This window comes from Eretmochelys imbricata, chromosome 14, assembly GCF_965152235.1.
Source record: "Eretmochelys imbricata isolate rEreImb1 chromosome 14, rEreImb1.hap1, whole genome shotgun sequence".
NCBI classification, from domain to species: Eukaryota; Metazoa; Chordata; order Testudines; family Cheloniidae; genus Eretmochelys; species Eretmochelys imbricata.
In genome coordinates this window covers 52,682,700-52,696,357 of record NC_135585.1, presented here as the reverse complement: position 1 = coordinate 52,696,357, position 13,658 = coordinate 52,682,700, and the positions used below count along the sequence as shown (strand labels likewise).

Genomic DNA, 13,658 nt, shown 5'->3' with positions numbered 1-13,658 from the left:
GCATGGGCCCGCATCCCTGATTATCTTGGCTAATAGCCAATCTACTTATCCTGGGGGACTGATCGAATTCTTTGCTAATATATACCTTATGCCAGATGGTTGATGCAGGGTATTGTTGCAAAACTTAAGACCTACTGACTGTGTTTAGCCAACCTGTATGCATGTTTGTATGTTTGTATGTGAGGCTAGAAATATTGAGCATGTCCCTGTATTTAAAATGTGCTCTGTTGGATGGGGCCAGACAATGTTAGCGGCTTACTGAAGGAATGCACAAACACATAAAGATTATCCCAGGCACTGTGCCTCTGAACGACAGGGATACCTCTATACAGTGGGTGCTGTTTGACCCAGGTCACAGCAAAAGAGCCTTCCAGAAAGTGGGGGGAAGAAAGAAAAGGTGGACAATGAGAGCCTACAAGAAGAGCCGGAAACACCTCAGGTACAAAGACTGAACAGTGAGAAATGACTGACCCAGCAATCTGGATGATGGGAAGACAGATGCTTCAGCTCAGCTCAGCATACTGAGAATGAGAAGGATCTGACATTATCAGCCAATGAAGAATAATCCAGGTGTGTCTAATATATCTTGTGTCCCCATAATGCAGACATAGGCCTTTTTCTCACTGCTAATAAAACTAATGAAAACAACAGGAGACAAGTGAAGTTTTAACAGTGATGACAAAGGCTGAAGAAAATGTCTCAAAAATTAAGTGAGAGAGCAATGAGGTGACAGGGGAGTACCACAGCTCTGAGAGTAATTTTGGTGGTGATACCTGCGGCGCCCCCAAGAGCCCCAGAAACGAGCCGCTAGAGGGGGGCAGGTGTGAAAGGCGCCGGGTGGGGGAGGGGCCGAGGGAATCAGGCTGATCCCGGCACCTGCCCTGACCGAAGCTGGAGAAGGCGGAAGCGCCCCCGGGGCCGGCTGGGAGATGTAGTTCCTGACTCTCCCGCGAGCGGAATTGACGTTCGATCGGGGAGGACAAGCCGCGCTGGTGCGGGGCCGTTGGCGCCTCTCCCAAGACGGAGAAACGTTTTCTGCCTCTCGAGCTCTGGGCATGCGCAGATGGAGGGAGGCGGGGCGGAAGTCGCGCGTGCGCAGAGGCAGAGCTCACCGGCTGCTGCGGGAGCGGGCTGAGCGGCAGGGTCTGTGCCGGGGCGACCTTCATTAACCCCCCCGTGCCCGGCCCGCGCCCTGCTCCCGCTGGGGCCGCCCCGGGCCCTGCCCGCCCAGGCCGCCCCGGGCCCTGCCCGCCCCGCTGCCGAGCTGCCGCCTCCAGGTACCGGAGCGAGCCCCGGGGGCGGGGCGGCGACGCTGCCCCAGTGTCCGCGGGGACCCGGCATCGGGCGGCGCCGGGACCTGCTCCCGGGGGGGGCCGCGCCCGGGGGGGCTCGGAGCTGCTGTCCCAGCTGGAGCCCAGCGCCCCCCGGCGGGGTCTGGACGGGGCAGCGGGTGAAGGGGCGAGGCTGGGAGACCCCGACCCCGCGGGGCCGGGCTGGGGGGGCCGCTCTCTGCCGGCAGCAGGGCCCGGGAGGGGACGGGGGCAGCGAGCGGCCCCCCCCGGAGGCGGCCCGGCCCCAGGCTCGGCCAGGAGCTCGTTCCTCCGCGGGGCCGCGTCCTGCCGCACCTGGGAGACGCCTCGGGGCTGCCCAGCCCCAGGGGAGCCGCAGCCAGGCCCTGCCCCGCGCCGCCGGGACCCGGGGGGGCTCCTGTCGGGGGGGGAACCGGGGGGGGACTTGAACGGTCCCTGTGCAGCCTCAGGAAACCCCCGGGGGAGAAGGGGGGGCGGGAGGTGAGTGAATTGGATCCTTTCCCTGCTGGTGCCTCTCACACCCTGATACAAATTCTCTCCAGTTCTTCCCCTTTTCTCAAATGTCAATTTAACATCTCCGGTGTGGGGGATTTTCCCACCCATTTTATCTGCAGCGATTTGTCCTCCTTTAGGTGAGAAATTGTTCCCTGAGTCGGTGCCCAAAACATGGCTGCCCCTGGAGTGGGGATGGATGAGACGCCTCTTCTCTGCCAGGGTGGGGGAAGGGAGGAGCAAGTGCCCCCCGTGGAGACTGCCCAGACCCGGGTTTCCCAATCCCACTTGCTGCCCCAAACTGCCAACACAGTTGCCCCCAGCTATCTGTTGACCCTCACCTGCCCATCCCCCGCTGCTGCCCCCTTCCCTCACCCAGGAAGCCTTCCAGCTCCTCTTCCTCCTTTGCCCTCTTAAAACACCTCAAAGGGCTCCTTGCTGCCGGTGTCAATGGGGGCCATCACTTTCTGTTTATGTATTGCACAGTCATATAAAATCCAGTCAAACAATCCCCCTTTTCCAACTAGTTAGTTCATAGCAATATAAAATTCCCTCTGATCTTGGTGTTTTTTTCTCATGTTATCAATTACTTTGTGACACATATTCTTTGCAGATCTCAAAGATTGTTATGAAATACCCTAAACATTTGCCCCACTTTTTCTCTAGTTGTCCATTTCTAATTGAATATGCCCTGAGATTTTCCCTGTCTCCCTTAATTATAAAATATTAAGTAAACCTCAGATTTACACCTTTTTCTCAGATTCTTCAACATGGAAATAAAATGTTTGCAACTGTTGCCCATTTCCTCTGTATTAATTTTTCAAATATTGATGTGAAATACACTCCAATTTTACCTCCTCTCAACAACTGATATAAAATCCCTCTGATTTTCCACTTTCCTCTCTCTAATCTGCAAAATGGGAGGAGGGGGTTCCCAGGTAAAGGGCATGGCAGAGGCTCTGGGGGCTGCTACTAAATTTGTGCCCCGAGTCCTTCTCCTAGATCTGGGGGGTGAGGGAGGTGGGAAGGGGGTTAGCAGTGCTACACAGTGACCTCTTCCACAGCACTCTGGACTCATCCTTTCTGAAATCTGGTTTCATTGAGACCATTGTTAATCCAGAGTCACTGTGTGGAAAGACAAGGAGTGACTCCAGATGAACAGTGGGGCAAATGAGATTAGCAAGTCTCCCTGTGAGGAGGTGCTCTCATTAGCTGCTCTCCCCAGAGAGCTAAAGGAGGTGCTCAAAGGCTCTGTCCCTCTCTCCTAAGGATATTGGGGTTCTGCTTCCTGGGTCAGACGCTGCAGCCTCCATTGTGACCCGGGAGACCAGGTTTAGCAGCTGCTCCTACCCTAGCGGGGCTTCTGTGCTGGGAAGTGACCTTAATTAAAGCTTCTTCTCTGCCCGGCCCAGGTGCTGACTTTCTCCAGCTGGTACTAGCCCCTTGGGGCAGACCTGGGCTCTGTTATTACAAATTCTGAGCCACAAACTTCAGGTAACTGAAAGACCTCAGGGAAGGTGCTGGGGACTGGCAAGAAACTTACTCTGCACAAACAGCCCCTCCTCATTTCTCCTCCCATTAGCAATTGCCAGGAGAAAATGCAGCCGTGGGATTGCAAAGAACCCAGGAATGAGACTTTCCCAGCCAGAGAGGCAGGGAGAGAGGACAGGGGAAGGAGAGACTGAAAGGGGCAGTGGTAGAAATGAGTGGGAAGAGAGATTTCCAGCTCTAGTCCACCCAGACAAATGTGTTGCAACATCCCTGGACAGAATCACTTTCCAGTGAACAAGAAAAGGATCAGACCGAGGAAAAGCCAGTTCCTGACTCCATATTCCCCCTGCTCGGTTGTGGCTGCCATGAGGTCCATGTCCGAGGGAATCCCCCGGAGTGACTCCGTTGGTTCTGCTCTTTTTTAGCATTGTGATGAGAGACTTTGTTACAGGGTGGGGGGAGGGAGAAGGGAGGTTAAAAATGTCTCTGTGGGCTTAGCCTGGCAGGAGGGGCCAGGTCTACACTGTAATAAAGAGATCAAGCATTTTTCCAGCATGGCAGAATCTAGGCTATCTGTCTGCAGGGAAAGGGCCCTGGGGGAATTCTGATGTGAAATTAACTAAAGCCTGTTCGAAACCCCCACAATTACGCTTCTCGCCCTCCCAGGCTGCAGAACGACGTCCATGTTTCACTCCAACTCCTCCCATCCTCCCATGGGACGGGGAAGAGAAATGACTGCAGTGGAGCCAGCTCAGGTGGGGATTATTGGGGAGTTTTGGGTGGGATCCTTCTGGAGGGAGGGGGACAGCAAATACACCAGAGACGGGAAGGTTTGCGCAGTCTGGTTTGGAGGTTGGACCGGGGCAGGAAATCCACAAGGTGGAGAAAGGGAGGAGGACAGGGGGTGGCAAACCTGCTGGGAGTTATTGAATAAGTGGCCTAGATTCTGGGACCAGACCCATGAGGTTGGGAGGTGGAAATGCTCTAATTAGTTGAACAGAAAATAACCCACCTACATGGGGCTAAGAAAACTAACCAGACTCATAGTGCGGGAGCCTGACCCGACTAAGCAGCGGGTGCCGTGAGATATCATGGGGGCACCCACCAGTCACACTTAGGGGAGATTCCTCTCCCTTCATATCCAGCTCCTTGCACTGAGGAGCGTGTTGGACTTCCTACCAGGGAGCTCTCCCTGGATCCTGCTGGGGGCTCCATCTCCTGTATCAGTCTGTGGCTAGTAGGTGTGTGATGGATCTGGTGGGAGAGAGGAGGGGCTCTGTCTTCGTCCCCTCACCCTGGTGGTTCCAGGATGCTCTGAGCGAGGTGGGGGTGGGACTCTGACCGTGATCCACCCAGAGCTTCCATTTGATTGGTCCTCTCCCACACAAATAGTGGGGCAGCAGGTACTGAGTGTTGGACTTTTGCTCTCTCAGGGTCCGGTGACCTTCGAGGAGGTGGCTGTGTATTTCACCAGGGAAGAGTGGGCTCTCCTGCACCCTGCTCAGAGAGCTCTCTACAGAGATGTCATGCAGGAGAACTATAAGAATGTGACCTCGCTGGGTAAGGATTCCCGTCCCCTCAGTTCTTGGAAGGGGAAATGAAGACATACGGTTCACGCCACCCCCCAATGGCATCTCTGCTCTGTCCTGTTTCAGCATCAACCCAATATGCCAGTAACACACACACACACACGACCAGAGACCTTCCCCTGCTGAAGAACACTTTGGGAACAGAGCACAGGAGGACTAACGCACAGTGTCAGATATCTCTTTTTGCTCAAGTAAAACTGGGGCTTAGGTCCAGCATAACCAACAGAAGCTTCCTATCCCCGGCCTTCTCTGAAACCCTCAGCCTACTCCACCCGAACCAGAATGTGCTTGGGGTGTAACAAGCAGGCTGCTGGAGTCAGAACTGCTGGTCCAGGACTACTTATCACACAGACACCCAATGCGTCCTTGAATGCTGGCTGGGGGTATCCAGACAGGGGAGCTCCAACAGCAGAACATTGAATCTCACCCAGGATTACAGATGACACAAGTCCTCACTGGTCTGGATTGCACTGCAGCGTGTGAAAATGGCTTATGTTGGTAGTGAAACTTCCTGAGTCATGGAGCGTCTTGCTTCTCCATCCACATGTGTGATAGCCACCACCTCTCTTCTCTGCAGGGCTCCTTGGATTTTTGATTGCCTCATTGTCACATGACCCCGATTCTTATTTTTCACATTCTGCTTTTCTAGGCTAATTAGCATCTGTTGCTCCTGAATTATAGCTTCTAATTTCCCAGTGTTCTCCACACCCAGGGATTTTCCTACTCCCTCCCGTTACACTGGGCTCACTAGATTCCCTAGTACATAAGAGCGGCCACACTGGGTCAGACCAAAGGTCCATGTAGCCCAGTGTCCTGTCTTTTGACATTGGCCATGATTTTATAGACCTCTCTCATATCACCCTTTCTTCTCTTTTCTAAGCTGAAAAGGCCCAGTCTTTTTCATCTCTCCTCATACGGAAGTTCTTCCATACTCCTAATCATATTTTTTCCCTTTTCTGAACCTCTTCCAATTCCAGTCCAGAGATGTGGAACCACATTTGCATGCAATATTCAAGATGTGGGCATACCATGGATTTATAGAGAAGCAATATGATATTTTCTGTGTTCTTATTGATCCCTTTCTTAATGATTCCCAACATTCTGTTTGCGTTTTGATTGCCTCTGCACCTTGAGTGACCGTTTTCAGAGAACTCTCCCCAAGACTCCAAGATCCCGCTCTTGAGTGGAAACAGCTAATTTAGACCCTATCATTTTCTAGGTATAGTTGGGATTATATTTTCCAGTGGGCTGCAATACATGCTATCCTGACGTCTAGTACTGCTGAGCTCCTGCATTCAGTAATATCCCCCCCTTCCTGTTCCCTTTCTCCACTGAACCCCACCAGCCCATGATTACTGTTCCCGGCTTCCCCAGGACTGACTCATTGTCTCTGGACTTTTCTCTCAGCAAGAAGCAATGGCAGGGAGACTTGCCCTCTGTCTGGAGTCTTCTATTTCTGGAACATGGATTTACTTTCTCTGTGTTTTTAGGAGACCCTTTGAAATTGAGCGTCTGTGACGTTAACCACAGTACAATCTGGACTGTTGAACAGCTGTTTCCCCTCAGTTCCCCAACCTGCGGTGCCTTTTACACTGCTTTACTGTGAGAACAGCCACTCCTGGGTGGTTAACACACAGTCTCCAGCATGTAACTCGCTCCCAGCTTCACAGTATTGACTGCTGCTAGGCAGCGACGCTCAAATTACAGTACAGCACAGGAGAACCTCAGAAAATTCTCTGCTCCCAGACTTTCCCCCAGAAATGTGCATCTTGCATTGTCCAGCACACTGCTGAACAATGCAAACTCATACGAAGTCTGTCATTTCATCAGTGGAAAATGACATGCACCAGCCTCGTTATTCCAGATGGAGTTTCCAACCCACTTTAATCCAAACACACTGGTTAGATAAAACAATAAAACCAACTTCTTAACTACCGAAAAAAAAAAGATTTTAAGTGACTACAGGTAATGAGGCCTAAAAGTCAGAATTGTTTACAAAAGAAATGCAAGATAAAACACAAACTAACATCTAATTTAACAACCTAAAACGGATTCAAAGCAAATGTTTCTCTCACCATACATTGAGACAGGCTGGTGGCTGTCCTTTCAGCCAGGACGCCCCTAACCCATCCCTGCTGCCCAAGTTCACTTCTTCAGGAGTTGTCATGAATAGAGGGAAAGGGAGAGAGTCTCAAGCATTTTTCTCACTTCTTTTTAGAGTTCAGTCCTTTGTACTAGAAACAAATTCAGTTCTCAGCTGAGTGATGGTGACAGGCTGTCTGTTGTCCATATGAGCATCAAGTGGTCCCTTTGAAGGAATGTAAATGTCTTCTTCACACCTTCCCACTGCCGGAGAATGGCTATTTGACCAGCTGTTTGCATTGCTGCCTCTGAGGGAACTGGTCTGTGGGTGTTCCCAAAAATTATAACTTTTCAGTAATATCATACAGTAAAATCTCATAACTTTACTTACAGTGTTGCTCCACATTTTAACAGGAGGATAATATTCAGTAGATTATGTGATTTCAAATGATATCTCACGAGCCATACTATGTCCCAAATTGATCATAATTTTCCAGAAGAGTGAACAAACGGTACAGACTGACATGTCTGTCTGGATGTGTTCCCAGCCGATATGTGGGTATTTGGCATCTTAAAGGACCTGGGGAGCTGGTCCTCGGAATTCACTGGTTTACTCAGTGTGACACTATGTGGAATTGTGAGACTCTTTATATTATTATTATTATTTTATTAATACCAATATGATAAAATTGCAATGAATCATGCTAGATGTGCCATGTATGCTGTCAGTGAAAATGTTATGATTTTCCAAGTATGATGATTTTGTTTCTGTTTGTATCATGTTTGTATTGTGAGATATAGAGATGTAGGGTATATTTGTATTTCCAGACTTGTGTAGTGTTTCTGGATGACACCCCCCAACATATTTGCGTCAGCACTTCCTAACCTGTTCGATGGCCCATCCAGGGTCATCAGCTGTACAATGAGCCCATGGAAAGGACCAAGGGGATACACCTATTGAGTCAGCAAGACATGCAGGGGTGTGCCTGTGTACTGAGAACTCCAAGGCTTTTCCATGCCATGTACTGTGAAACTTGTGTTTGGGGCACAGGAAGTATAAGCCACATGGCAAAAGGCATATAAAGGGTAGCTGCATCATCTCCCTTTAGTCCTCAATGCCTCTTCCTACCTCTGGAGCAACTTCTCTACAAACTGAAGCCTTGAACAAAGGACTGAATGACCCATCCCAAGCTGTGGCTGTGTTCCAGATGGACTTTCAAGCCACTAACTCACCAGTACTGCTAAGAACCTGATATACAGATTTCGGAATGCACCTGATTGCTTTCCCATTTCACTTCTTTCTGTCTTTCTTTTGTTTAAACCTTTAGTTTAGATGCTAAAGGATTGGCTGGCAGCATGGTATTTTGGGTAAGATCCAAACCTATCGTGACCTGGTACTGGTGCTAACCCTTTGGGATCAGAAGAACATTTTGTTTGTGAGTTTTTAAATAACCTCTCCCTGCAGTGGACCTAGGTGCTGACTAGGAGTCAGAGAACTGCAATACAATAAAGAGGGCTGTGTGATTTCTTTTTTCAGCTTCTCGGTAACCAGTGTGGGTGATGAGAAGCAGTTTGTGACTGGTCGGTGAGTTTAACTTCAGTGTTAACCACCAGTTTGGGGAGGATATGCTATCCCTTTTTCAGCCTGCCCTGACCTTGGCCTTTTCAGTGAGGGACTGCCCCAGGCACACCAGCTCACACTAAGCACTGAAGTTAATAGAATGTTTTTTAATAGAATGTTTGTTTTTTTTATGACAAAGTCTTGTGACATCAACTGAAGTCCTTTGTTTTCTTTCATCTGAGCAGGGTTTCCAGTTTCCAAACCTGATGTGATCTCCCAGCTGGAACAAGGGGAAGAGCTATGGGTCCCAGAGGAAAGAGAGATCCTCAGAGGTCCCTGCACAGGTGAGGAAACATTACATCAACTCAGAATCTATAAGTGCCTGAAGGAACCATCTGGGATGCCCTACAAAGTCTTGGGAGGTCTCTCAATTCATTATTATCTCTAGCAGGGGACGTATCCTCAGGGTAAGTACAGCTCATGGCTTCCTATAGATCCTTGCAGACACCAGGCAGAAGTTTCCTCCCTTCCCCCTGTGAATTTGGATGGGATGTGAAGGCTGAATTGATCCCCCTCCTCTCTCCTATTTGGTGGAAGAGTTTGGGGGAGTTCAGGACCTGATTTTTATTTGGCCCCTCTCCACCACTTGTTTTCGTTTGGTCTTCCCCTTTCCATCCCTGTTTGAGGTTTCTATCTCTATCACAGCAGGTGATGCAATGCTTTGTGAGAAAGAGGAGCAGAATTCTCATCAGGAAAATGTTGAACAAGTGGATAAACACAGTGACATATCGCAAAGATGGAAAAGGAGTGTGTCCAGGAGTCATGAGCAGGGAAAATCCTTTGCGATTCATCACAGACCAGAAAGAGAGAAGGGAAACCAGCCATTGGAGAAAATAGGTAAATTTATTTCCTGTCGGGGAACTCAGCAGGGCCTCAAGGAAACCACAACCCAGCAGGAAATACTTAGAAGAAAGAGGAAAAATACATGTAGTGAGTGTGGGAAAAGCTTCACTCAAAGATCAGGCCTTTCTACTCATCAGAGAATCCACACAGGAGAGAGGACCAACGAATGCAGTGAGTCTGGGAAAAGCTTCACTTCCAGCTCAGCCCTTTCTAATCATCAGAGAATCCACACCGGGGAGAGGCCCAATGAATGCAGTGAGTGTGGGAAAAGCTTCACTAGCAGCTCAGCCCTTTCTACTCATCAGAGAATCCACACAGGGGAAAGGCCCTACGAATGCAGTGAGTGTGGGAAATCTTTCATTCAAAGATCAGCCCTTTTTCAGCATCAGAGGATCCACACAGGGGAGAGGCCCTATGAATGCAGTGAGTGTGGGAAAAGCTTCATTCAAAGATCACACCTTTTTCACCATCAGAGAATCCACACAGGGGAGAGGCCCTACAAATGCAGTGAGTGTGGGAAAAGCTTCACTAGCAGCTCAGCCCTTTCTAATCATCAGAGAATCCACACAGGGCAGGGGCCCTATGAATGCAGTGAGTGTCGGAAAAGCTTCACTCAAAGATCACACCTTTTCCATCATCAGAGAATCCACACAGGGGAGAGGCCCTACGAATGCAGTGAGTGTGGGAATAGCTTCAGTAGAAGATCAGCCCTTTCTAATCATCAGCGAATCCACACAGGGGAGAGGCCCTACAAATGCAGTGAGTGTGGGAAAAGCTTCATTTGGAGCTCAGCCCTTTCTAATCATCAGAGAATCCACACAGGGGAAAGGCCCTACGAATGCAGTGAGTGTGGGAAAAGCTTCATTCAGAGATCACGCCTTTTTCGCCATCAGAGAATCCACTCAGGGGATAGGCCCTACAAATGCAGTGAGTGTGGGAAAAGCTTCACTCAAAGATCACACCTTTTGCAGCATCAGAGAATCCACACACGGGAGAGGCTCTGCCATAAATATAAAGGGAAGGATAAACACTTTTAAAATGCTTCCTTGCCGGAGGAAAAGACCTTTCACCTGTAAAGGGTTAAGAAGGTAGGATAACCTCGCTGGCACCTGACCAAAATGACCAATGAGGAGACAAGATACTTTCAAAGCTGCATGGGGGGAGAAACAAAGGCTTTCTCTGTGTCATGGTTTTGCCGGGAACAGAAAAGGAATGGAGTCTTAGAACTTAGTAAGTAATCTAGCTAGATATGCGTTAGATTCTGTTTTGTTGAAATGGCTGATAAAATAAGCTGTGCTGAATGGAATGTAGATTCCTGTTTTTGTGTCTTTTTATAACTTAAGGTTTTGCCTAGAGGGATTCTCTGTGTTTTGAATCTGATTATCCTGTAAGGTATTTACCATCCTGATTTTACAGAGGTGATTCTTTTACTTTTTTCCTTCAATTAAAATTCTTTTAAGAACCTGCTAGCTATTTCATTGTTCTTAAGATCCAAGGGTTTGGGTCTGTGTTCACCAATGCAAATTGGTGAGGATTTTTATCAAGCCTTCCCCAGGAAAGGGGGTGTAGGGTTTGGGGAGCATTTTTGAGGGAAAGACGTTTCCAGGCGAGCTCTTTCCCTGTTATATATTTGTTAGACGCTAGGTGGTGGCAGCAATAAAGTCCAAGGGCAAAAGGTAAACTAGTTTGTACCTTGGGGAAGTTTTAACCTAAGCTGGTAAAAATAAGCTTTGGGGGTTTTCATGCAGGTACCCACATCTGTACCCTAGAGTTCAGAGTGGGGAAGGAACCTTGACAGGCCCTAGCAATGCCGTGAGTGTGGGAAAAGCTTGACTCAAAGATCAGAATTTTCTAATCATCAGAGAATCCACACAGGGAAAAGGTCCTACAAATGTAGTGAGTGTGGGAAAACCTTCTCTAGCAGTTCAGCCCTTTCTAGTCATCAGAGAATTCACACAAAGGAGAGGCCCTACGAATGCATTGAATGTGGGAATATCTTTTCTTGGCACTCAGCCCATGCTAGCCATCAAAGAATCTGCAAGGGAGATCAACACCATAAAAACCTCTAGGGCTATCCGTACTTTTTTCTTTAATACTTTTCCTGATTCCTGCATAGTAACTTGGAATGGTGTTTGAACTGTTTGCTGCACCGTTATCCCTCAGCTTATCCAGATGAGTGCCCCATTTTTGCCTTTTGCAGTTCGCCCTCTTGAGGTGGACCTATTTCTCCTTTTTATTGTCCCATGAGTAATTTGAGTGTGCGCTTCCTATCAGGAAGCGGGGAGCAACACATTTATACTATTCCTCCTATTGCAAAGTTATTGTTAATCAGCAATGATACAGATTGTATCATTGCCAGTTGTTCTCATGTTGCTCTGGGTTTTGCTGAAGAGCAGTTATGTTGGGAACTTTTCAAATGATATGTAAATGAAGAGAAGCAGGGGCTGGAAAAAAAGGTCATTTCGGACCCTCCTCCCCATTATTTAGATCCTAGTATACTGAAAATGTTGAAAATAACATAACTGACTCTTGAGACAGCGCTGAGTGAAGTATGTTTGAATGGATCAGAGGAGAATGTGATGGGAGAATCTCTTGTCCTGATTCTGAATAATCAGATGTCACCTGCTCTGGAGTTTCACTTGACACTTTCACTGTCATGTATTCTCTCTCTGTTTGTGGGTTTCTATCTATCCTGAGGGCTGTTTGCTCACCCAATTGGATATTAGTTCAGTTTGATACGATGGAACTCAGATCTATTGGAGAATTTCAGATAAATGACCGTTTGCTAAAGTGGTCATTCCTCACTTCTGCTTTGCTTTTTCCCCATCCCTCCATGATGACATGGAGAAAGTTCAAGTGCAGTTCTGTCAACATGAGAGAACGCTCCATTTTACTGGACATGCTAACAAAGAAACAGCAGTGATTTTAAAATCTCCACTCAGAAATAGTAAACAACAGCAGAACCTCATCTAACTGAAGGAAGTACATATGATCACAGTGTAGTTCAATTGTTGAAATCAGTATTGTCTCAGATGATCTCGGGAGAGAATTCCACCATAAGTGATCTTGAACGAGGCAAAATGGTCATGTATTTGGTTCCCAAATCATGTGTAACCCAGGCCCTACAAAAGATCTCTCCTAGTTCATTCTATGTGATGAGGAATCCTGCCCTTCCTGACGCAGATGTCGAGGAAATAGAAGTGGGTTTTTTGTTGAATTTATCCTTTGTATGTGCTAAAATGTGTATAAAATCAGTGTTGACAATCTAATAGCTGCAGAAAAATGGCTATTTTTGAATAGAATCTCCAGCTCTGGTAACTAACGGAGATTCTGATCCTGCCCTGTATCCAGGCCTTGCCTGAAACTGTGCCACCAAATTAAAGAGAAACTGGGCATGTTTTGGGGAGCCATTCCTCACTAACACTGTTGATATTTTGAGTGGTTTTGTAAAGGATTCTACTTCAGAGAAGTGTAAATTTACCCTAACCACGGCCAAGGATTTGGAAAGAACTGGGGTGAAAAGAGTACACACTCAGTTCTTGGTTTCTACTCCAGAAAAGGAATGACCATTGTCATTTTAGTATCTTCTTGTTCCTTTCTCTATTTTTTGTGCTCGCCTTTCTGTTCTATCACAGTGGGACTGTAGAGCTCAGTGCGTGCGTGACAAAAGCTCATTGGTGCCAACTGGCAAAGGAGTCACTGTTATTTACAAGCATCTCCTGTCTCAGACCTTACAAACTCACCACACCAAATACACTGATTTTATGACATTTATCCAGGAAGCATAGCAGTGAGATCTCTACTGAAAGCTTGTAAATCGTTGTCAGGGGATCTTCTGCTGTGGGTCGCTCTCCCTCTCTCCTGTTGAAGCTGCTCCAGTTTGGTTAAATCATTGGAACTGAGAATTTACACCCTGATCTCCCAGGAGGGTGCCCTGACCACCAGCCTGCAGCATCACTCTCCCGGGTGCAATTAATGTTTAATGATTTATGCAAAGTGGAACAGCATCAGCAGGGGCAATTGAGACTGCCCCACCCAGGGCACCCAACTGGGATGTAGGAGACCTGGGTGCCCCTCGCTGCTCCTATCAGATAGAGATGGGATTTGAAGTAGGGGCTCCCACTTGCTGACTCAGTGCTCAAACCACTGAGCTTGGGCATAGAACAAGGGTTCCACCTCTGGTGGAGTTAGGTGAGCAGGGCTGACCAGGCTTAGGCGCCCAACTGACGA

General features: G+C 48.2%; 1 protein-coding gene across 5 annotated transcripts; it reads left to right on the top strand.

Annotated features, from left to right (window-relative positions):
* Positions 1-1,247: 1,247 nt before the first annotated feature.
* Positions 1,248-10,890, top strand: LOC144274593 (uncharacterized). Of its 5 annotated transcripts, none has more exons than XM_077833518.1 (5): positions 1,248-1,277; positions 3,960-4,048; positions 4,727-4,853; positions 8,771-8,869; positions 9,234-10,890. In XM_077833518.1, the coding sequence occupies exons 2-5, from the start codon at positions 3,977-3,979 to the stop codon at positions 10,463-10,465; spliced, it is 1,530 nt and encodes a 509-aa protein (XP_077689644.1). In that variant the 5' UTR covers positions 1,248-1,277; positions 3,960-3,976; the 3' UTR covers positions 10,466-10,890. The 5 variants fall into 5 exon arrangements, with proteins under 5 accessions (XP_077689644.1, XP_077689643.1, XP_077689645.1 ...); XM_077833517.1 differs by having other exon boundaries at positions 9,231-10,890; XM_077833519.1 differs by lacking the exons at positions 1,248-1,277; positions 3,960-4,048 and having other exon boundaries at positions 4,728-7,601; positions 9,231-10,890.
* The last annotated feature ends 2,768 nt before the right edge of the window (positions 10,891-13,658 follow it).